This window comes from Corvus hawaiiensis, chromosome 13, assembly GCF_020740725.1.
Source record: "Corvus hawaiiensis isolate bCorHaw1 chromosome 13, bCorHaw1.pri.cur, whole genome shotgun sequence".
NCBI lineage: Eukaryota > Metazoa > Chordata > Aves > Passeriformes > Corvidae > Corvus > Corvus hawaiiensis.
The window spans coordinates 332,628-358,607 of NC_063225.1; the positions used below are offsets into that span (position 1 = coordinate 332,628).

The following is a 25,980-nucleotide window of genomic DNA, read 5'->3' on the forward strand; positions in this document are numbered from 1 at the left end:
AGTGAGGGCTCCTGAAGGAAAGGTTTTTGGATTATTTTCCCGATGTCTGTAACTCTGGAGACTGACAACGTTTGTCTAACTACCCTTCTGTAGGGTAGTTAGGACTGTATCAGATTTTAAAATACAGTTTAATAGAGTAATAAATATAAAGATTCACTACTGAGCACCAAACTTTTTTATACTTTTCACAAATAACTCAAACACTTTTCTCAAACTTTGGTTTAATCAGAATGGCAAGGAATATAGTGCTGTGTAACTTGTCTTAAGCCTGACAGTTCCCTAAAGTTCCCTGCCCCCCAATAAATAAAGTTTCCAAAATTTCTCCAAAGATCCAAAGTAAAGTTTCCAAATTAAAACCTTCAATAATATAAAAAAATACGCCCTGTGGATTATGGAATTAAACATGAGAGGCATGGCTATCATTTGTCATTTGTTCTCCTAAGAGATGAACTGTGATTTTTAGAATACTTTCTGTGCTATCACAGAGACAGTGACAGTTCAGATCAATTATAATCAACTGTTTATGTATTTGCTATCCTTTCTGACAGTTAATGTGGGTGTATAGTTAATGGATATGCATTTAGTGGCAAATAGAAATACATACAATTTGGTTTTCCATCATCATTTATAAAAGTGGAAATCTCAGGAGAAAGCAGAACTGCCAAAGAGCAGCCTACCAAAGACAGAGAACTGCAGCTAAAACACTTGCTCTGGCTCTTACCATTCAGCAGCACTTGGCTTTGTTATTTTGCACATATTATTTAAATCATCTCAGTGCTAACATTTAGTTAACATTCTCTAATGTCAATCATTTTGGATAATGAAGCTCCCCTGGCGTGCTCAGAAAAATGATTACCTAAAAATGGCACCTTGCTCAGCAGATCAGCTCTCAGTGTGGGGTCAGTCATATGTGCTGACTTCAGTGAAAGAAGTAAAATTCTGCTATTCTTTGACACATCCAATTTCTGAAAACACTCTTAGGAATGAAATAACATATTTTGTTTTCCCCATTCACTCTAAATCCACAGGGAAACTAAAAAGGCAAGGAAGTATCCCTTTCCTACTTATGCAGTAAAATTAATGGACAGCCTAGAAAAAGTCTTCAATGATTAAATTGTATGTATTATACTGGCCTGAACAAAAGGTAGCCTTCAGTATCCTTGAGAGGTAGAACTAAAAGTAAGCATATGAATTAAATATGTCCCTAGTGCTTGGTGACAGTCCCGAAATTCCGTAATTATTCTTCTGAATTTCATGCACCACCCCTCAACCTTCAGAATAGCCTCCATTCATGCTGAGGTTTTAATTCAAAAACTGAAATGTTGAAGTCAGAGGACCTGGAAATCTTCATGAGCAACCAGGCTAATGCAATTGGAAGCCATCTGGAATATGTTCAGTGTGAGCAGAACTATACAACATCAGCATCACTAAAATGGAAGTCAAGCAACATGAATGGATAATAAGTTTCAAACCAATGGGATCTGGAATTGCAAGCTCATTGTTTTTTTAATCACTCAAAGCCTATTTTTTGGTGAACTGTAACTCCTGCAGTTGATGGCAAAAAGCGCATCATTAACACAGGAGATATTGGTAGGAGGTACAGGAGATAGATTACTTTTACTCATCTTCCTTCCTAGAGCAGTAGAATATAAAGCAGTTTTAGCAACTTAAAACTCAATTCTTGCAGGTGGCATCATATAAATTCAACTGTTTGTAGATGCACCAAGTATGCAACTGAACATACAGTCCAGCTCTACTTATAAAAAAATCTTGCTCCTGAACCAGAGGAATAGGAAAGAAAGAGCTCTTAGAACAAGAGAAAATTACCTGTGATAGTTATTTTTGCTGACCATTTGGATGTTCCATCCAAAACACTTTGTTTTGCTGCTTTTGTATATTGTACAAAATCTTCTTTAGAAATACTAAACATTTCCTGGATCACTTCAAACACCTCTGGTCTATTTTTCTCTCTAATCTTCATTCTTTCCTTCATAGCACTAATAATATTCTGTGTTTTGTCTTCTGCACCATGTTTGGAACTTTTCTCAGCTGCTCCTGAAATGAGAGAAAAGGTCACCGTTGTTACTGAAAATGAACTTTGTTCTTTTTCCTCTCTAGGGTCTCCAGCCAACTCTTAGTACAGCAAGACTTGAAGGAGGATCTTTGTTTCACCTGAACAATACCCCATATATATTCTCTGTGATATGTAAAATTATCAGTTGATTTAGTATAACATGAGGGGTTCATATTCAGCTGCCATCAGTGTTATGTGCTATACCTAAAAATATTTATTAAATCAATACTATTCAGTGCCAATCAGTACTGTGAATACATCTCAACATGTGAACAGTAAGGCACAAACGTGATCTCAAAACTCCATCACTGGACACCACACCTGTGCTTGGGTGGTATTAAACTTACGGACTTTTTGGAAAAGAGAGACCACCAAAGAAAATAATATATCACAGGTATGGAACAGGGAGGTTCACCTCTCCAGTAAAATGGTCATTACTGATAATTTCAGTGAGTATATGGGGATGGTAGAAGAGATCAAGGGATATTATCTACATGAGAATACTTCCAGACTCTGTTAGCCTGTGGTGGCATGGCAGGCAGAAAATACTCAGGTAACCTGTTTGGGACATCAAAACCACTACAAAGTTTATTTGTTTAAATAAAAAAAAAATAGATTTTAAGGAGACCAAGTTGTTGCAGATTTTATTCACAGTTCTTTTCAGAAGTGCTCTGGAGAGATTTCTCTCTCTAAGAATTCTAACTGATGTCAGAGGCCCTTTAAAAAACAAAGTGAAATTCACCTGATTAAAATGTCCTTTGTCTGTCAGAGGAAAAGGTTTCTCATCAATGTCCCTACAATATACTCTTGAAAAACCCCCAAATATCAATCTTGCAGTTGGGTGTGAGAAAAGAAACATCAGACTTGTATGATCAGAAGGGTATTACAAATGCAGGAAGCAAAAATTTAAATTCCTGCAGTGCTAAACAGGCTATTTCAACTCTTGTAGAGATTAACATATAAAGCAAGATAAAAAATACTAAAAAATTTATAATCAATGACACAGTGCCACCTGCTATAGGCATTGCTGAATTTTGGCTCATATTGTTAAACACTACTCAAAGGCTTGTGGCACTGAATGTCAGAATCACCATTAGCAGCAGTCTTCCAGGAAGTCATGAAAACATCATCCAACTAGCCACCCTCAAATCCTGGGAGGATTAAAGTTATTACTTTTCCTTTTAAAGGAATAGTAAAATTAAAACAAAATAATGTTGAACAATTTGCTATGCAGTTATAATTCAGATATTTCAACACTGAAGAAGCACAGAGTTCCTTCTTTACAATACCATCAATCACCAATATGTTCCTTTGAAGGAGTTTTTGTTGAGGCATTCAGCTTGCAATAGCTGAAGAAGAAATTATCAACTCTATAGAGCTGGAAAGGGTCATCTTTCAGTATAAGATTTCAGTGAAGCCTTACAACTCAAATATTACACGCTTTGTTTTCTACCATTTTCAATGTGTCTGAAGGTTTCTTAGCACACTGAGGGCAACAGATATCTATATATACAGAGAGATGTAAAGTGGAAAGGCATAATGTTACAAGATTGGAAAAGTGAGGGTTGAAATACCAGATATCAGTGATCCCAGACTGCCAAAAGGCTGAATTAAATGGCTTCTTCAAGGTGCTTTCCATGGCTACTAAATCTTGAGAAATATTGAAAATCTCTTGGTCAGAGTACCTAATCCTTTTGAATGTGGAAGACCAAAATTCTAGTGATTAAGATTTTCCAGACTAAAAAAATCAGGAATAAGTAGAAATAGAATTAGGTGCTACCATGAAAGAAAAATACCAGTTAAAAAGTTCCCTAGTAATTTTATTACAGAAGAGATGACTGATGAGCTGCCTGGAAAGCATGACAGGTCATTCTTAGAAGATGCAGGAGGGAACTTTTTTTCATTTTCTCTTATTTTCTGCCCTTCCTTAAAAGGTAGAAATGCAACATCATAACTGAATGATAAACCATGGGCACAATCTGGATGGCAATAACATATTCCTGGTAGAAACCTCACTGATTTTTGAGAAAGCACAGATAAAACTGAAATATGTGTTAAAATACAACTTCCTTTAAGTAAATTTCTTTCTCTTTACACACTTACTTATATTGCAACTGTGTTTACATCCTCTGTTGCTGACTATCTACTCTGTTGCTGACTAACTACTGCTGTCTATCAACAACTCTTTTCATGCAGTATTGATCAAACTAATTAAGACAATTGCACATGAAGTTAACAAGCTCCTTTCACCCTAGGGACTGATACAAACTTGACATGATTGAAATCAATTCTAATTTAATATTGCACCTAGTACTAGAAAGGGATATCTTATTGAAGATTAGAGATCTAATGAAAGTGTTACTGTTTGTTTTCGAAATCTAATTTAGAACAAGTTTATATATTGACCCCAAAGATCTTGAGATGTGAATTCATCTCTACAGTCTATATTAGCAATCATTATATATTAAAAAAAATAAATCACAGAAGTCTGGAGGCCAATACATCTTAGTGATTATGAGATGGGCAAAAGGATGACTGTGATAAAAATAGCTACATTTCACTTTATGACACTGTTAGTGTCATCAGCTTTCTCAGAAATAGAGATTTAACCAATTGGTCAATTCATTTTTTCAATGGAAAACAAAGAACAGGAACCTCATCTTCAAAGTAGTATACTATGAACACTGAACAATTAACCTGATGCAAAAAATATGACAGAAGGCTCAGAAACATTTGCATACTAATGAGAAGAGTGGGATCCCTTAGGCATTAAATCCCTTAAATATTTTACCTGCAATTTGCCTTCTAGAGGTTTTTCTGTTTCAAGACTCAGTTGTTCAATGTTTTCAGACTGTTCATACCACAGATGACTGCCAACACTATTTATTTTTTGCATATTCTCAGACTTATCATTCATATATATCTGTAAAAACTCAAAGGCATCATGGTGCTCTGAACCATTTTTATGGTTTTTTTTTTTTTTTTTCTGGGCTGGTGATACGGACCAGCAGACAACAGCCCAGTTTCAACCACAGATCAGAATCACAATTAAGCACAGTTAGGAAGTCTGATTTAGAAATTCATCACAAATTTAATCTCCATGGGGTCAGTTGCTCTGGGAAATTTTAATTAGTTCCTGAACAGCACGAACCTTGAGCATCCATCCCTCGTGACAGCTCCTCACACAGAGAACACAGTGAGAAGAAGAAGGAACTGAGTGAAATATCTATGTAGTTTTCCTACATGTAAGAGCTCTGGAACATATCAACAGTGAACAGCATTGCATACCTCCGGCATAATAAAAGCCCATTCCATTCCAAAATCAGAATGTCAGAAAATTTGCAGATCTTGATTTTCTATTGCTTAGAATCTCATTTAATAACTGTGTTGTAATTTAAGAATCATTTAAATACACCTGATACAGTTTCTCAGGAGAATGCAAGGTGGCCAGAACCAAGCTGGGCAACGGCAAGGAAAAGGAAAGAAAAGGTTGTTTTGCCTTAATTTTAGTGCCAAATGGCTTACTGATTAAATTTTTTTTCCCCTTATGCATATAGGGTTTAATATTTCGAAGTGCAAAGAGCCTACTCACTGTTACATATTTTTGTCTATTATATAGCACATCAATATGACTACAGTAAGTAGCAGGAATTTTTTTTTAATATTTCCTTTGACATTTTTTGTGTTTTGACTTAAGTAAAACAAAGACGGTTTATGTCAAGTAATAAATTGCTCCGGATATTGGCATAGGCAGTGGAAAGTAAATAATTCACTGAAGTTACCAAGCATTACTTTGTAAATGCCCAGCAACATTTGACAGGTTTCAAGGACAAAAGCAAAACTAACACTAGGTATTCCATAAAGTTTCTGGCTAGCTTCTCAACTGATGAACATCAACACTCCTTCACTGATTTTGGGTGATCTGGTCCTGCATTTCAGGATACAGCTGAGTGTACACACGAAATCAAAAGATGTGAACTAATACAACACTTCAGCCGTCAGGAAATACTCACTCTGCAAACAGTCAGCATTTAGGAGGTCTTGGCACTTCTCATGGCATTTGACACCACATTCTGTGCACCTCATGCCTTGTCTGGCTATGCCCCAAAGGAGGCCTTCACATTCATAACAATATGTGGGAGTTGTAGCTGTCCACACTTCAAAGTTATGAGGTGTAGTTGATGATATTGGATAGATCAAAGCCTGCAGCGTCTTCTTGAAGACATGTATTTTCTGTTGGGTAAGAAAAAGAAATACTTCAGGTGTGTTGTTTAACACAAGTGAACTGTTTCTAAATGGTATGCCATTTACACTTAAAATGTTACAAAATCAGAATATATATAGAAGTATGAACTAATTTTCAAAATGCTGATTTACTCATTTTGGTTTACATTTTGAAGACAAAAGAACTCTGGATGACTGTTTTGCCTGATTACACAAACAGCAGAGTTAAGCTGGAATCAAGTTACTCAACACAAAGTTGCTATCTTTTTATATTTTAAGGCAGAAAAAGAAAAAATCATCAGCATTACATTCATTGGGGCATTTTAAGTAGCTACCTAAAAAATTCTGAATATTTAATTACTTCCTATAGGAACTTAGACCCACGGCACAAAATGCCTTCTGATTAATACACAACACCATCCTTTATTACTTGGTGTCTATATAATCTCATCAAATAAAAGCAAGCCAATTGTAGGGTTCAATTTTATTTGTATTCCTTTAATAGCATCTCACTACTTCATTTTTAAGCATCAAGTTGCTTTTTACTATAGATAAGAATGAGCCATACTCTCAAAAATCCAAACCCATTTCTTGGGCTGTTTCAGCTGAAGACCTATGACTAGTTCTGCTACAAGAACAATTATTAGCTATTTATTGATTAGTACTGTAACAACCTCAATCTCAGCTCCTTAGTGCTTAGTAGGATGCAAAAGCAGTCCCTATAGTATTGCATATAAGACATTGGCTTATATGGGCACAATGGTCTGGTTTGCTTATTTGGTCTCTTATTCAGGCACCCAGATCTTCTAGGTCCAGGCAATTTATTGGGAATAAGAAGAGCTCAGCAGCCTGTAGGGCAGCACTAGTCACCACACAAAAATAAGAGCTTAGGTTGGTTGTGTTTGTTTTAGGGGGTGGGTGTTCACTAAACGCATCCGTGACTGCCAGGAACGTACTAAAAGTTCTAGATCCGTTCCCTTATAAATGAATAATTTTTTCTTTTAGAAAGAAGAAACCATATTAAAAAAGATATCACAACGGGATATTTCTGAAAGTCTGCCTGTCCTACCATGTTTTCCTCTGGTGTGGATATAACACGTGGTAGCTCTAATACTGGCTATACAGCTGTAGCAAGGAAACAACATTTTGGAATTTGTGTGGTTTGTTTATTTGTGCTTTAACATCACTGCCACGGTTCTGACAGTATAGGAAGCAAGGCAGACTTATTCAGTTAAGCATTTGTTAACACTTCCTTATCTTTAATATTCAGCTATGGTAATTGTAGGCCATATGCAAGATATTAACCTGTCTAAAAATATGCTGACATAGTCTTGGTTTTATGCACCTGCATCCCTACTCAAACTTGTGAGATATTCTGCTAATAACAGACTGTCTGGCAAAAATCAAATACCCGTTTTTGTGTGCATATCTGCATAATGTTGCACAGAGTCATCAATTAAAGGACTTTTGCTACTCTGGGGAAACCAGTACCATGTAGCCATAAATCCACTGATTCACCAGGCCAAGCACTAAAAATAACAAACCCAAATGTTAGGTAGTTTAGGCTGCAACAGCTCTTAGTGAAGTTAATAGTTACTGCTGAAAACAATATCCATCCTGTGAAGCCTGGCCAAAGATATATGGAGAGACATTTCATGGACATTTGATCTGAGCACTTCTGAGAACACTGTAGAACCAAACCAAGAAAAAACCTGATACAGCAGAAAAGACAAAAACAAATACTGAATTGCTCTCCAGGGTGCTTCTTAGCCTATCCTAATAACTTCCCTGAAAGCAAGCAAAGGTGTGCACCAGTTTGATTTGGCAGGCCCTAAGGAGGACTGTGATAGTAATGGCCACCTAACTCTGGAGAATTCATTTTTGTACATTTCTCCACTTTTGCCTTCCATGTTACAGGGACCAGAAAGAAAACTTCAAAACAACCTGAAGTGAATTTATACAGCTTGCTGAGGAATCATGCTTCTCAGAAACCACCGATTACACTCTCCCTCTCCTGCACTCACGTAGCCTCAGTACAAATCCTGCCCTTTCGCCCTGTTCAGCTTCAAAGTTTTTTCACATTATAAATACTTTTAGAATTTTGCCAGTAACTTTTATCTTTTTCTGAAATGTCAGTAAGAAATGAAATGGCAGAGCTCAACAGGCCTTAAAATAAACATTTGAGGGTAAGTGAAGTTTTCAGCTGAAAGACACAATTTGTAGATTGGTTTTGCTGCTGAACAAGTTCTTTCCCCTGTTGTTAAGGCAAATTGCAAAGAAGAACTTTATTTCTCTTACTGTCTGGAGGCTTTCACTCCTATTACTCTTCTCTGTTTAAATGTTTCTGTTATATGAATTACAGAGCATAACAACATGGCACTAATAACTTCCAATCTAACTACAAAACTAATAACTGGTTTGGCAACATTTAACACTACTAATATATAGGAGAATTATTTAGTTATCTGCTTATCCTCTGAAGGGAAATTCACTTCTGTCATATACCACTTAAGATACTTTTCCATGTCATTGATGTATTATTTTCAAAAACTTGCAGCTCTTTGTTCAACAAAGCAATTAAATGGGTACTCAACTGAAAGCATATCTCTAAGTATTACACTGCTTAAGATGTCTTTGGATCTGTGCTTGAGAACATACAAATTCACTGTATCATGTGTGTGGTGTACCACAAGGATAGCTGTGACAGCTGGCAAAGCTCAAAGCCTTAACCTCAGGATGTAAGTTTTTGAATAGGTGGCACTTGAGTTTTAATAAAAGGCATTAGTTCAAAGAATTTTCATACTGAATCTAATCAGCCAAATAACCCACACCCACCAGAGTCACTAATATTCCCTCCAGAAAAAGTTAAGGGAGGGTAAAAACCTTAATCAGAGGAGTAACTTGCCCAAAGGGCATTTTTTTTTTTCCCTTAACTTTCATTGGTGACTCGATTTCTTCATCTGCATTTCACATCTTCATTTTGTGGAGAGTATCTGGAGAATTCTTTTATGCCTGAAAATGTCTGTCCTTTTTGTTTTCAAATCTTGCTCTACCCAGTGTAATGATGCCCTAAGTTATTAAGTTTAGCTGGCTACTACTTAGAGACCAAGTAGAAAAGTAGTGCATTTCCCTTGTTTTAAATATCTTGCAAGAGGTTTTACCTGCTGTACCCTTACCTTTATCTGTGCAAGAGCACTCCCTGCCCTTTGGTATGTGTAGTAGGGGCTGGCATAGGACTGGCTTCTCTTATTCACCACTTCTCTGAATTAGCTTTTTACATTTCTCATCAAATGAACTTTCGTGTGTCTAAATGGCATTTGCTGTCTGCCTTTGGACTTACATTTTTATTTCAAGATTTCTTAAGAAATAACTATTTCTGGTACACAGTTTTTCACATGGCATGGTTCAAATGGAGGCCAAAGAGTATAAAGGCATAAAAATACATTCAAATTAATTTTTCCTTTCCGATTCTCCTGAATCAGAATTCAGTAGTTTGTCTGGTTGATGGCAAGCATTGGAGACATGTTTGCACTGAGCTGTTCACTGGGATTTGCTGCCTTCTTTCTTCCTCCTGAACAGGACCCTTAATGCAAGAATCTGAAAGTGCAGTCCGAATTATTCTTTCTTGTCCTGCAGTTGTTTGCAATTAGTATTATCTCTGAAACTTGCAACTTTAGCCCTTCAAAGTCAAAGTCAGAGCCCGGAAGATTTCATATGAGAGAAGGCATTTAAATAAATAGTTGAATCTGTATTTTGTGTTAGGAAAGGTAGTAATACATAATGTTGTTAGTTTAGTAAACATCTTTTAGTAAAGTATATGGAGTATTTTAGGGTCTTTTACTGTTATAGTTTGTATTTTTGTACAAGCTATAACAAAGATGAAAAAGTCTTTATTTTGTACCACTTGGATTCCGTAAGTTTTTCTCTACTATTTTCCCTCAGCTTTGAGCTTCTTCTTAAGATCCCATTGTTCTCCATTCTATCAACCTTTGTTGCTATTTTGAGATTGCAGAATAAAATAACTACTGCCCCTACTGGAAGAACATTTCAAACACCAGCTGTTTTCTACCTCAGCAATCCATCCCTGAGCACCACCAAATCATAACTTGGTGATTACCATGTAAGCACAGACAGTTCACAATAAACCTGTTAAGACTGACGGATGGGTGAATATTTGTGCTATGTGTTCCAGTTCCCAGAACACCTGTCAGTATTTTCTCTTCTCCCATTCTCCTGCTCTGGACCTTAACAACAGTGTAAGAAAAATTCAACTCTTCATTTTTCTTCAGAATAGAATGTATTTTAGAAGGCTATGTATGAACATTTAGAAGGCTATGTAGCAATTTGAAGAACACAAAATGGGTCTGTATTTCTTCAAATTATTGCTTTTGCTTAGTTCAGTCATATAAATCTTCTCAGATCACACTAAGTATTCCTGAAGAAAAGCACCTGTTCGGTTTTTCAAAAAAAATTCTTTTGCTAAATATAAATGAAATCAGTAATGGAAAACCATAACTCACACATTTTACTCGCTATGACAATATGTTTTTTCAAAATATTCTTGTGGTTACTTCTTGAATAAATTAAATATTTGTTCTAGAATCACATATGCTATTAACATGAGCTACATTTAAAAAAAAAAAAATCATATAGTATTCCAGCCACCTATAAGGACTGGGAAAAAATGATCACGAAAAACCCATCTTGCAGAGTCCTGTCATTCTAATTGCACTCACAGTGTGATGAAGAAAGAAAGATGATGAAAGATTGCAGGTAAACATGGCACAGTTGGATAATTTAAAATAAAAGGCTTCCCCAAATAACTGTTTTGTAAATCAAAGTTTTCTTGTTTAGACCCTTCTGACTGTCACGGATGTGAGTCAGCACAAGCAAACCTGGTCTTGCTTCTGTGGGTCAGGCAGCAAATTCTGCTCATGTTCCCTGGAAGTTCCTACACAATAAGTGGAATACACTCAATTTCATCCAGTTTGTAGTTTGTAAGGCTGAAATAATTTTTAGAGATCTTTGAACAAAAATTTCTCTGTTATTTAAAAGACTTAAAGCTGTCACTGAAAACACTTACCATTTCATCAGTGTTTATGGAGGTCCGGATGAGCATGGCCATGGAAATACCAGATTTTCGAGCTGCAAGTGTCTGTTTAAGGCAAATACAAAAGAGTTACCAATTATACAAGTAACATCAGCTGTTGAATCTAATAGAAGGCAAATAGTACTTAATTACGCTACTGGATGAAAACAAAACTGTAGAAGATATAAAAACTTTTAGTTCATGTTTGCAGCTCACAATTTTTAAGGTTTCAGTACATAATGCAAGTACACTTTCCATCATCATTCCTGTTCCTTTCAGCAGTGCCCAGCTGAACTGCCATTTCTAATAAAAAACCTGTTATTCAGAGGTTTGTGACTCAGTTTTTTTAAACCACAGGCTGTCACTGTTTTTCCACTTTACCAACCGAATTAATGTGGTACAAGGATAGGCATCCTTCCCTAATTTGGAAGCTGACTGTGCCTGCAGCAACATGGGAGATCATTTTGCAGTAGTCTTACGGTTCAAGTTGTCAGTCTGGATAATTTTTTGTAACTCACTGAGCATTTTAAAACTGTGTGTATGCATATAAAATGCTACTTGTCTTAAATAAAAGACCTCCAGAAACCTTAAAGAATTATTTTCCTTAAAGACAGTATTAATTTAATACACTGGATATGTATGGAGAAACACACTGGTTATCTGAGACAGGAAAAGAGACCAGAACTCCGTGTCTATATGTCCTCATTTAGCCACATAATGGTATATGGACAACTTCTGGCTCTGAAGACAAGGCACTTGGTTGTAGAGATAAACTCTTTTGCTCTAGTACAGTACATACAAAGGGACTGAAAATAAAGTAATTTTAATATACAATAAACAAGGAAATTTTATATTCCTTATTGCAACACCCCAGAAATTTAAATGGGTCCTTGAGAATTAACTAGTGAGTATAATGATCAGAAAGGCCCCTGGGGAAATGAGTTCTGTGTGTCTTACAAATAATTATTCAAATCTGAATATCATTTCTGCTATCAGTAATCCTTTTGGACTGACAGAAACAGGTAAGATTTATTCCACTGTGCAAAATATCAACCATAACACTGTTATATTACTGTACTTCACCTGTAGTGCTGTTTTCATTCTACCTTCCTCCTATTCTAAATCATTCCCAGTGTGTTTGTACGCTCCTGCTTTATCTCTGTTCTTCTGTCATCCACTATCTGCTTTGTCATGCTTTGCTGCCCTCGCAGTCAAGCGGTGTGTGGATCAATTATACCACCCACTAAACATAAGCCTGTTGTTGCCTTTGTTGTGAGGATACAGATTTTCACCTAACTCTGAAGTGGGTCTCTGTAGTCCATCCTTACAGAACAATTACAGCAAAAGTTTAAATGATACTTTTTATGCGACATTCTTATTTTTGTGAAATACATACTGGGCCAGAAGCAATTTAGGCCTTCATCAGCAAAGGAACTGCATCATTAATCTCTGGATGAAGAGACAATTCCAATTTCTTCCAAGTATATAATTTTAATCATTGACATATTTAAAATGGATTTCTATTTATTTATTTATGAGACTGTTCAATTTTAATTTTAAATGTTCACTTTCCCTGAACCAATTTTCAATAAGTTTCTCTTGATAATAATTAAATTTGCAGACTGACACAGAATTATTAATCTTGTGAAACCAATTATAGGGTAAGAAATCATCCTTGGCTTAGTAGTATTTGATTCATGGCTCTCCTATTACAAAGAACCCTCCCTTTTTTTTTCTCTTTTAAACTCAGAAATTTACAAACTCCATGCTATCAGATTTTCCATTCTGTTATTATTAAGTAAACAATTCTGTTTACTTCTCTGTGACCATCCTTTCATTCTATTTCTATGAATATGGGAAATTCCATGGGTGTGTGCCAGTGAGATTGACAAAATCACAGGAAAGATTAAACAGTGTTCAGACTTCATTTTTTCATACTTTTTGTGACAAAACCCAACACTACAGGACCCACATATCAAAGTTAAAAGCGGCAAGTAAAAATGCTTCTATATCATTAAGAGGAAAAGAAACAATTTTCATAATCAGAAGAATTTTGTGTTTTAAATCAATGTACTTTAAAAGCATTGATCTTTTGATCCCTCTTGAAGCATAGGGCTTTTTCTCAAAGTCTTGCCAAGTACCCATGTACATTTACTCGCCTGCACTATGCCAGTTTTATAGTTTTGACTAGGAAGGGATTTGACGCTTTTAGGTCTCAATTGCACCATCCTAGCCATTCCAAGCAGTAGGGCAATGTGAACAACTCGTCAGGACAGGAGCACAAAGGGCGTAAGAACATTAACCTCAAATATAGGGCAGTGACTGCTGCTGTGTTCTGTCCTCCAGCAATACACCAAAGAAAATGAGCCAGCAGAACTGCAGTTTCATGATATCACTGTAAGCTAATAAACAGATACTATTTCCTGTGAGAAAAAAGAAAATGGGGAAGCAATTTTGACCCTCTCACGTGTCCTTCAAGCCCAGTTCTCCCAAGGGGCGCCCTTGGAATCATGGAGCTCTACTATTTTGCTCCTTAATCAGAAATGTGCCTAAAATTATAGTGCAGTGCCCTATATAAAATAATGAAGCCTGATAGGAAACAGATAATTAGGCTGTTCTTAATAAAATATTTGTCACATTGGAAGAAAGTGATACCTAGATGGATCTATGATAAACCAGTAAATTTAAGTCAAATGGATTAAATTTACAGGGATTTTAGTAAAAAAACCCCATAAGGATTATTTCCATTTATGTACCACTGTCAGAACAAACTGCATCTACAAGAGAAAGCCCATAAAATGCATCTGTTCTGAAACACTGAAGTTGGTGGTAATTCAACGGCATGAAGCACTGAAAACATAGCAGTGTCTCTTTTCAAGTATGGTATGAAACAAGGAGGAGCGAGCATTTTGGAAAGAGAAAGGGGGAAAAGCTGCCAGATTAATCAGTGGGAAACAAGATGACAGGGTATATGAATACAATGAGAAAACTTCTCCTCCTATTGCCTCTGTTTTTAAGTAGCAGCAAGAAAAAAAGGTAAGTGCAGCTGATCAGCTGGACCCCCCCAGGAAGTCCAGAGCATCAAAAGAATACAGTGAGCAACAGGAACCTGAAGTGTTTCACCCCTCTCCTCTAACAGGACACAGATTTGTTAGCAGTTTATACTTGTTTACTCTCCCAAACTGATGTCCAGATACTACCTAATGTCTTTCCTTATGTGAAAATTTGACCTGCAGAGAGTAAAGACCTTAAGTACTGTTGAATCATAAATATAAGAACAAATTTAAAAAACCCAAAAAACCTAGCAAAAACCCCAAACAGTAAGAGAAGATGATAAAGCAGACCATTATCTATTTAATTTTAATTTGTTTTGCAACTCCCTAATACAGGGTTTAAAATCAATTAGTCTCCTTTATGCTCAAGGCCTTCTAGATTACCTAGTAACTTGTATCTACACTGTCTAATTTATTACCTCCAAATTTGCCTTAACAGCTTAAATAAATAAATATAATTAGAAGTCATTCTAGCAATAACATCGAAAAATGGTAACTGTAAGTAAAAGCAAATTGGACTCAAGCTATAATTGTATGTTAAATGATCAATTGTGTTGGGGAAAAAAAAAGAAAGAGAAGTCCTCTATCACAACAAAGTAAGCAAGCTGGGTCTTACACAGCTGAAAGAGCACAGAGGAACAAACAGTCAGGCTAATGTAACTGTTCATGACTGCTGGCTGTGCCCTGCAATACTCATCCCTCTGGTTTTACAGAGCGTTTCAGTTTCCCTGATCATCATCTCTTTTTTCCTTTAAAAAAATCTACAGACTCCTATCAGCAGGTAAAAAAAATTGAAGACTAAGTATTTTTTATCACGTTACAAATGCTAATATTTTTAATGTGATGCAAAAGTTACCCACTAGAGGTGAATGGGACAAAAATGTCACTGTTTTCAGCATTTAAAGCCCGCACAATTTCAGAATGGTTTCTTTTTGAGCAACTACAGGAATATCACTCTAGGGATCTCAGCTTTATTATTTTTGAAGAAAGATTTGTAATTTGTTTCTTGGGGTGCTGGGATGAAGGGGGGAGGAAGGGAAAAAAAAAATAACTTGCAAGGGAGTAAGGTACTAAGTGAAATTACTCAGCCCCGCCCCATAATTTTTCTATTAAAAGAGTCAATGTCTAATCCTGAAATATTCGACAGAACTGCAGTATTAAGCCCAGAAAACAGATTTAGAAAAAATGACAATTCAGCTCCACTACAGAATTATTACTGGACATAACTGTAATATCATTTGCTTTTTCTTCATATTTGTAGCACGGACACAAAAGCATGATCTATCCAGCCTCAAAAATAATTCTTTGTTATGATTTCCATTTAGAAGAATTTAAAGTCCTCACAAATACTTATTATTTTATGATTTATCTTCTTAATGGATGAATATTTTTGTTATGAATATAACGGAATTTGCCTATCAATGATTCAAGGAGTTAAGAAAATGGACTGCTGATAGCAGAATTAATGTAAAATACTCCAGGTATTTAGCTGACAACATACAAAAGTAGACAATATGACATGTGCACTTTAAATGAATCTCTTCTTTATACGAATCTTTAAATTACCATATTTGAATTCCAGCCTCTATAAATGTTTTTGTTGTGGAGACACAGAAAAAAAGTTTCAGTGCATCACCATTTTAGCTGAAACAGGCAGTTGTTTCATCTGGTGTGTTCACTTCAACAGACTGTTTTACAGCAGCAGATTAACAAATTGTTCTTGTGTTCTTATAATCAAACAATAAAGGTAAGGAGCAATACATTCTTGAATGATCAAAAGAAGAAATTTGCCTGATTAGAGTGATTACACAGTATAAATTCACCTTTAAATTGAATTAACACAGGAATTTTCTAGAGTCTTCACAACATTCAAAATTATGACAGGCATTAACAGAAGCAAAGGCAGTAAAATAGAGCTTCCTTTGGCTATGGCTGGGCAGATCACCACACCTACTTGGCCACTGTGAGTTAAAAACTTATGACCTCCACTGTAATTATTGATATTTCTCTCCCTGTAGTCCCACCTCAACTAAGGCTCCAACTAACCCAAAAGGCCTCATTGTCTTTCCTTATGTGAAAATTTGACCTGCAGGGCATAAAGACCTTAAGTACTGTTGAATCATGAATGTATGAACAAATTTATAAAAACCAAAAAACCCAGCAAAATCCCTAAACAATAAGAGAAGATGATAAAGCAGACAATTGTCTACTTAATTTTTAATTTGTTTTGCAACTCCCTGATACAGGATTTGAAATAAATTAGTCTCCTTTATGCTCAAGGCCTTTCAGCTTCTCTTTCTCCAGGTGTCTAAGATTTTCCAGTACCACAGGGGAAGCTTCATGCTTGAGTCCTAAACATTGTGCTTGTATTATTAGAAAAGATATCTGGAATATACTGATAACTTTTTAACATAAACTTTTTCTAATAATATTGGTATATATGATGCAGAGCACAACACACTCACAAAAGGCACCAACTTCCCTTATGATTAAATTCTTGGTCATAAAATAATTTTTTAACTTCCCAACAGAAGGTCATAATAAAATACAATATTAATGTAATCCCCAACAGTTATTGTGATCATTTCAGAACATTTATCAATATAAAAGTACTCACCATAGCCTGAAAAATCCAGACAAGATAGGGAAGAAATTATAAAGAATATTAATAATTTGTCAGATTTATTGCAACAAAGAAATTATATTTTAGTCCGCATCAAGAGTCTAGCACTCATTTCTAGAAATATTATTTCTATTTTTCTGAAAGAGTCAAAGTAAGCACAAAAAAGGATCATTTACATTTATTTTGATGTCTTTATGTATTCTGAGCTATACCTTTCTGTAAGCAGTTCCAACAATTAAGAATAAAGCAGAGTGTCATTTAACATGCATAAATGTGTCAAGGCAGGACAGTAGATTATACTCACGGTTAATACAATTAATAGTGGCGTGGCTTCTGTCAAAAAGATGCTTTAATGACTGCAGGCTCTACTATGTTGTACATTGTAACTTTTCATCAATTTCAGAAGGAATTCTACTCTAAAATGGTTGCTGTGCTTTCTCTTTTTGACTGGTCAGTGTGGTGGATCACCACAAAGTAGCTGAACACAGTAACTGAGAAAACACTGAGCAATAATTTGGCAAAGGCTGACTGTTTAATGACAACTACAGTAATCATTTACTTAGCCTAACACCCCATCATTTCTTTGCAGTGAGAAATTGGTTTGGGGGCTTACCACCATCAGACTAAATAGGTATTTTATTGAATTATGAATTCTACACTACTGGAAAAGAAAAAGAGAAATGTGAATAGCACTTGAAATTCTTCAGAGCACAGAGATTCTACTTAATCTTCCTTAGACTGGATGCCAGAACAAATCTCAAAGGAACTGCCCTTCTTTTCCACTTTGAAATTTATTTTCCTAAATTATTGTTTGCAACGCCTGTTAAAAACCTTGATACCTCATCTTGTACCAAAAGTATGCATAAATCTTCAAAATATTCATAGTGAAAAAGGGCTGCTTTTTAAAAGGAACTTTCAGTATCAAAATAAATCAAGTGAATCAGTATCCCGAACACTCAACAGCAGCTTTCTTTAAGAAAGTGAGTAGATTACTATTACATGAAATACCCTTTACTTGATTACACAAGTAATACCTATATATCCGATAAGATATTCAGACTTATCTATTACATTTTAACAATTGCCTCACTGACTTTTACTGGCTTCAATCCATTCTCTCAAGACACCTTTTTTCCATAAAACAATTGTTGCAAACTGTGATTCAGATGCACAATAGTAACTACAAGAAAGACCTACACAAGTGGCAAATGAATCAAGCTTCAGAAGTTACTCACCACATCTCGAACAATGGGAAAAGATTTCTTTCTTCGCAGGTCTGGCATGCTGTCAATTCCATACAGTCCACGACTGCAGAAGATAAAAAGGCAAAGAGGAAAATAAAAACATGGAGCTTACAGACTACATCCTTAAGAATTGCTTATAATATCTCTAATTACAGTTAAAAATCAGAATTAGCAGTTATCAGCTAAACGCAAGTGCTCCAATTCTCATGAAAAAAAAAGTGAGAGTGTTCTTGGTGCTTTTTATCCTGGCATTCATGCAAAGCAGGGTAGCTGAAAGGTTGCTTAATACCTCCTAGAACTTTTTACCATTGATTTAGAAATTATAAGAATAGCTTTCCATCATAAGTTCTTGTCTATCTGGTAGCTGAGATGCAGCCCAACATTGCATATTGAATATCACTGATGTCAATGAATATTGCTGTATTAAATTTGATACAAACTTTAAAATACCTAGCTAAATACATAACCCCATCTCAAATACCTCCATGTGACTGTGGAAAACAAAACTTGTCACATTTTAAAATAATTCCATAGTGACCATCATTACTTTCTCTTGCTTGGTTTGAGCTTTTTCATTGAGCACACAATTAAACCCCAGACAGATCTCACATATAACTTGAAAACAACAACAAAGAGCACTTGGAGTCACTTCAAAGAATAAAAGGCTGACACACCAACAGAATTTAAAAGAATATATATTGATATGGATAACAAACAGGCATCATTCTCTCTGACTCTTCCAAATAATTAACACAGGTATCCCCCTGAACTTTTTCCACAGAGGATTTTGGAAGATTGCTATATTCCTTGTCAGTTCTAATTCAGAGATACTTGGAAATTCTCAGAGAAGCTGGGATACCATGTTTTTCAAGACAGAACATCCTCCTTTCCATGGTCCTCCTGTTTGGCACTGCTTCAAATACCCTTCTCAGTTCTCATATTTCTCTCTACCTCTGTGTATATAAAACTACATTCACAATGAAGAGTTTATAATCTGAAAGCCCTAATTTTATTTATACATGTTATAATTACTGTGTGAAAAGATATAACTAAAATTAGTGAAGAAATTTTCACTTCCTTCTGATGCACCTGCACCATTCTTCAAGAAAGGGAAAAGAATTCATAGTCTATTTATGCAGTTTATTTATATTTTCACATGACCATTTTTCCATGCAGGGTTGCGATACTATAATTTTTTTTCAAGAATATGAAGACGAAGTAGACCCAAATTGCAACTTCCAGACGTACTTACAAACCCAGCAAAAGCATGACAGAAATAAAATAACATTTCTGAGGTTGTGAAGAGTAAATGTACAGACACCAAGAAATAAACTCAGGGCTTTTTGCTACTCAGGAGCAGTTCCCTCAACAGTAAATAAAACTTAAGGCATTCTTATGCTCACAAAGAGACAGTATCTGTAAAATTATTTCCATCTACTATTCTGCTCTGTAACATAAAATATGACTAAAATGGGGGTTCTCACTAAACTCCTTTTACTGATCATTAAGAAGTAACACAGCAAGGAAAAAGCTTTTAATGTTAATGTAGGTTATACATTGAATTCTCTACTCCCCTCCCTACTTCCAATTATAACCCAACAATAACTTGACATAGAAGATGATGAACTGGAATCATACTAATTTGATGAAAGTTATCATTCAAGGCAAGGAAAAAAACCTGTCATACTGACTATTTTTTGGTGCTTCTGGAAATATTCTGCGTAACAGTAATCTATTTGAATTTGTCAGAGAATCCAAGAAAAATAAATTTGTTTTACCATAGAGAACATGCCACTGAAGGAAAGGAGTAAAAAAAGAGTAATCATCAGCACCATCTGTGTATTGTTAGCAAATTTCAGAATGGATTAGGCCATGTGGTAAAATTATCAGTCTCTGACTCACCATTAGGCAAGCAGTAAATTAATACAACAGCAAGTCTCTGGAAAAAAGGAAACTGGTACTACCCAGAATTCATATACATGCTGAGAACTCCAGCTAACCTACTTTCACTTTTTAAAAATATGGAAACAATGAGCTCTAAAGTGTCTCATCTTCAAGAAAGTGAAGAAAAATGAAATTAAGATGATATTATATGGTATTGGTATAGAAAAACCAGGAAAGGTGGTGCTTCTGCCTTTTAACAGAGAAGTTGCATGAGAAGTCCCAGAAAAGCTGTCTTTGGTCTTTGCCTTTACTTTCTTGTCCTGGGCTTTTCTCTCATTTCACACAACCAAGCAAAGATCATTGCAGAGAATGGAGAGTTGCAGTCCCTGCCATGGGCTTGGGGTGTGCTGGTGCATGAGGGGGGTTCACAGCATTGTGCCGTGACAGAGAGGGAGCAGGGCAGAGGACAATCAGTTGAGGTATTTTTGTATAGATAAAGCAACAATGGTTGTGAGGGAAGGAATCTCCCTCACATGACAACACCTTTTGGAGAGAGTAACAGGGAGAAGGAGTCATAGCTAACTGCAGTCAGTTGTGCTGGCAGTGAAAAGACTGAGGGATTCTAGGAATTAGCATTAGTTTTTGCACGGAGGAGTAGAGTGGGAAGTGTGATTAAAACAGAGCCACAAAAGTCTTTGAAATGACAGCATTCTTTGCCTGAATGAGAAGTTAAATGAAAATTGCATAACTGTTTTCAGGGAGGCCCAGTTGAAACAGAGGCTTGGGTACAGATATTGTGGACAGCAAAGTGAGGAGAGGACAGGTCTAAACTTTGTCAGCAAAAGAAGTAAGGTTTAATCTAAAAACATGAGCTATTATTGAGCTACTGTCAGCCATTTGAAGTAGTCCTCTGCAGTGGTTACAGGATGTCTGCATAAGGGATTGAAACAGCTTATTCTCAGAGGATTCAACATTTGAATTTATCCACCTGTGGCCTGGAAGAAAGGGCACAAAAAGAGCAGCTTCAATCTGTATAGTCCTTGTCAGGGGCATAAGTTCTCCATACACCTATGAGATTGCTTTCCGTGTGCAACCCACAAAAAATAGGAATTCCACATTGCCTTTTAAAGGTCTACATCTATTAAGAAACTGTAATTAAGCATCTGGCTATGGAAAGCAGTACATACAGTAAAGCAGTATGGTCACATGCAGCTTCCTACAGGCACAGATGCAATACTCGACTGTCAGTACCTACACTCAGAGTCTGCTTACAAAATTCTGTCCTAAGCTACACAATAACCAGGTGTTAAACTGTTTCTCCTCTGGCTTGCATTTGGAAACTAATCCTGCACCATGTCACATGTAACCTCACACTCTTACAGCAACTCTGAAGGTTCTGTGAGTTGCAAAGGGCAGAAATAGAACACTTCGAAGTATGACAAACTAGATGGAAACAACCTACACTACTAAAAAGCTGTAGATTACTCATAAAATGGTTTAAAGTTTAGCAATAAGTATAAATGTTACCCTAATTATACCTTCCATAGAAGCATGTGCATTATATTAAGCAAATTAATAACCATAACTACCTTTTAGGGACACCCACCTCCCCTCAAAATAGGAATCTAAACGGGAAAAACTTCATAGTGTCTAGCATCTATTGTATAGCATTTCAGATATAAAAATCAGAAGATGAATGACTAATTTAATCTCATCAACTTTTCTTTGCAATAAATTGTATTTATAGTAAAAAGTACTTACATAGTGCACCAGCAAGAGGATAATACCCTTTTTAATTAGGTTAACTAATATAACTGATAAATTTTACCAAAGGCTTTTAGTTCTTTGCCTTTCCAGACTGAATAATAAAAAAGTATTCAAAATAGGAGGGAATCCCTAGAACTGGCAGCAAGACAATTTCATTGGGAGACAACAAAACAAAATGTACAGGTTTCTACCACACTCACTCTCAGCCACCAGAAGATCTTTTTTCTTGACTTTTTAGACTTCAAGTACTAGAGTGATACTGTAATGTTAGCATTACAGTACTACACATTTACCAGAATGAAGACAAAATTGAGCTACAGCTTCAAAGGACACTTATTTTATATGCAAAGAGGTAAAAAATGTTCTCCTATCTAATTGACCTCAGCATCTGAATTGTTCTATTAATTTCTCAAAAAATAAGGAATTAAAAAATTAAAAGAAGACATACACAATGAAACTTTCTTTCAAAATGCAATTTCTCAAACCAAAAATACTTAAGAAAAAAATACTATAATGCTATAAGACTAATTTGCAGATTTAAATAACAAAATTCTCAGTTACGTTTTTACTTACCCAGCAAATGCCTGGACTGCATAAAGCTTGGAAGCATCCAAGGAACTTGCACTTACTATCCGAGCCTTTAAGAGACACCAAAAAAATACAGTTACTTGATTGCTTTTAATAAGTTTTGGACAGAATTTAACTGCATCAAACATGTAGGACATATGAAAATGTTTAGCAGGGTCAGCTCCAGGCCAAAGCTAGACTAACTGTTCCTTTGGGCAACATTTTGGTAGCATTCAGCATTTAGTGACACACACTGGAAGAACCCATGGGAAGGAAAGGTATTGCTTCCCAATACTGTTGCCCTTTAAATCCTATAGTGTATGCAGGGTAGGTGATAATTAGAGGCAAAAATCAGGTGTCATGTTTGGCAGCAGCAGACCCCTGTGTAAGCAATTATGGAAAGCACAACAGTGAGGGTTACCCCTGTATATAAATGCAACACATTTGCAATACACTCAAAGGAGAACATAAGAGTGGAAAGCTGGGAAAAAAAACCCATGCAGATTTCACAACTAAAATGAAGGAACAAAACAGGTCAAATAAGTCACAAACAAACATCAACAAAATACATGATCCCTATAGCAAATATGTGATTTTAAACCTTTTCATCCACAGAACTGCTATCTGAAAGAGAATTGGGAAGAAGGGGAATATAGGTTAGACAAAACAGTCTCCAAGAAAAATCTTATGCTATAAAAAAAACTGTCAGTGTTTTAATCTGTTAATGTAGACCAGAATCCAAGTGACACCTGTGCTTAGCTGTATAATTCTGGCAAGATCACTGTCACTACATTTCATACAAGCAAAAAGATGTTCTTGGTAGATAAGAACCCCTGCCACATACAAAGGACTGTGGATAGCATTTAATTCACATAGTATATCACACCTCTAAGTGATTTTTAATATTATTGCTTTTTAAAAAAATTATTTTTAATAATAATGAATATATATTCAATAAAGTTGCAGTGTTCAAAAAGTAATACTCCATTTTCAAGGAAAAGGAAAATGTTTCTACTAAGGATTTAAACACCATGCCCCCCACCCCAACTCCTGGACTTTAACTATTCTATCACAGCTACTCATAAAATGACAGAAATTACCCCCCCAATGCCAATAGTCATGAAAGTATAAGTTATTTCATATATATCTATATCTATCTCAGTCTAAATTGCTTAATGCAAAACCACAATGTGAACATTTACAATCAGACAGAAAATACTTGCTGACAGAAAAAGCTACCCTTATTTTATTGTCTTGTCACATTTGCACTTTATAGTACAGTGCATACATGAAACAGCATTGTTTTAATTATCATCTTACTGATTCTCCCACTTCCCCAAAGGGAGTGGGCATTCTATGGACCCTTTAAATAGTTTGGGTATTCTTGAGATGTTTGGAGATTTCTCAGGTTACATACATTACAAAATAACAATTTACACCTAGAACATGTGCCATATTTAATTTTTAAACCAGTCTATATACAGGAAAAATCACTTTCAAACACATAAATCCAAAATATACGAGCAACTGTAAAGCTGCATAGAGTACAGTAGTGACAATCAGGGAACTAAAAGGCTCTATTGTGCCACTAATTTTAGAGGCTACTTACAAGATCAAAGCATTTGACTGACTAGATTTATGAAAATGAGCTTACTCTTTAAATATTCTTTATTTTCATTTATTTTTGAAATGTATTTGTCTCACAACATCAGATACTATCAGCTATTCTTTCAAGAATATAAAGAATATTTGGACAACCATATGATCTAACTTCCCCATCCCAAAATTGTTACAGCACTTCACAAGCAGGGTGAGAGCAGAGCCAGGGGTAAATAGGTGACTGTAAGCTGGGCTGGCCACAGAAACAGGATGGGATGTGCTTTTATGAGAAAAGGTGAGGAACAGTTAAAACCAGAGGGCTGGAGCAGCATCTGGACATCAATGAGATGAAAGGCATGAGAGCATGTACCAACAGGGCTCTGTGTCGGAGAGACAGAAGCATCAGTTCTCAAACTTGAAAAAAAGGAAACGTCCAAAAGGTGAAGAGAAATCTGGGGACTGAGGGAAGTTTTAAGCAAGACACTACTTGTAATTTAAGAAGCCTCACCAAAATTTGTTCATGCAACCTGTGCCTTCTGTCCAGAATATCTAACCATAACAACATTGTTAATACTGCCACATAAAGGTGCAGAATAAATCTTGGTATTATTTATGTGGAATGCAATACTTAAATAGTTTGCAAATACTTTAATGTCAGATGCCTAAAGAATCACATGAATTCTATGTTCACTTCACTTGTTTAAAAAGTTATATTAAAACTTGTTGAGATTTATCTTCCACAAAACCCAGAATTTTCAAAGCATGAGAGACAGATATATAAAATTTTGTTTACCTCTCTTGGGTTTCAGCCAACTTCATCTACTTTCACTAGATTTCTTTTACTGGAACCTAATTTTGCCTGAATTCAGGGAGGAGAGTGACAATCAAAAATTAGGAAGGAAAAAAGGAATGGTTTTGGTTTAACTTGTTTTTCTTCACAGTCTCCATGTATTAAAAAAATGGACCCATCTAACAGTCTCTTTTCTCAGTAGAAATTGTATAAGGTGGGTAACTGATGCAGATTTCCCAAAAAAGAGCTCTTAAGAACATCTCTTCTTTGTAACAAATGAGTGCATCTTCAGAGACAAAATCAGTTTGAAAACTTCATTGTTTACTGCTTCTGAACTCAGCATGAGGGAGATAATCTGAACGGTGGAAGTGTTTTCTGCGTGTATGAGATCACAAAGTCAGGAAGTACACAGAGTCATCAAGCAATTCACTTCAGTAGTCATCAGGCTACCAGAATAGATAGCAACATTTCTTGATGTAGATAAGAAATGAACTGTGATTATGTAAGAGACCACTGAATGTATTTTCAAATCAGAGATTGAAGGCTAGACATCTCCGATTATACTGCTGAATGACAGTGATTTACTTAGAAGAGCCTATCTTCATATAACTAATTTCTGTCATCCACACATTCAAAACACTAACCTAAAAAAGTCATGAGTGCACCTAGGAGCAGTGGAAACACTGATTCATATTGTTAACCCTTCTTACTTTAACTAGTTGTTTCTCCTTGAATTTTAATTAAAAATTCACTACATTATGAAATACCAGTAATAGCCTTCATATTGTGCCTGTATACCACAGGCCAATTTAGGTAAGAGGAAGGTGTTTTTTACTAGCATTACAGGCAAAATCCTATTGCTCCTTAATTGTCGCTATTTCAGCTCAATGCAGTCCATACAGATATTTACAAACCTGCGTAACAGAATGATGAAGAACAGGGTGGTCATCTAGCTACATACTACTGAAAATTATATTTACTAATGTCAAATATCGAAGGCAAAAGGAAAATGCTCAGCAGCCCTTTTTATTTTTTAAGGCAGACAGTTATATTTAATTAGGTAACT

The 25,980-nt window shown here is 35.7% G+C and overlaps 1 protein-coding gene across 6 annotated transcripts in view; it reads right to left on the reverse strand.

Annotated features, from left to right (window-relative positions):
• The window catches only part of UNC13C (unc-13 homolog C), a 125,166-nt gene that overhangs the window by 83,703 nt on the left and 15,483 nt on the right, over window positions 1-25,980 (reverse strand). For 4 of the 6 annotated variants that reach the window (XM_048317431.1, XM_048317429.1, XM_048317433.1 and 1 more), the window contains exons 2-8: window positions 23,127-23,149; window positions 22,532-22,596; window positions 18,299-18,371; window positions 17,058-17,063; window positions 11,382-11,453; window positions 6,088-6,307; window positions 1,828-2,055 (exon numbers count right to left, since the gene is read on the reverse strand). In XM_048317431.1, the coding sequence (XP_048173388.1) occupies window positions 1,828-2,055; window positions 6,088-6,307; window positions 11,382-11,453; window positions 17,058-17,063; window positions 18,299-18,371; window positions 22,532-22,596; window positions 23,127-23,149 (687 nt within the window). The remainder of the gene's footprint in view (window positions 1-1,827; window positions 2,056-6,087; window positions 6,308-11,381; window positions 11,454-17,057; window positions 17,064-18,298; window positions 18,372-22,531; window positions 22,597-23,126; window positions 23,150-25,980) is intronic. The other 2 variants (XM_048317430.1, XM_048317432.1) reach the window with 1 other exon arrangement.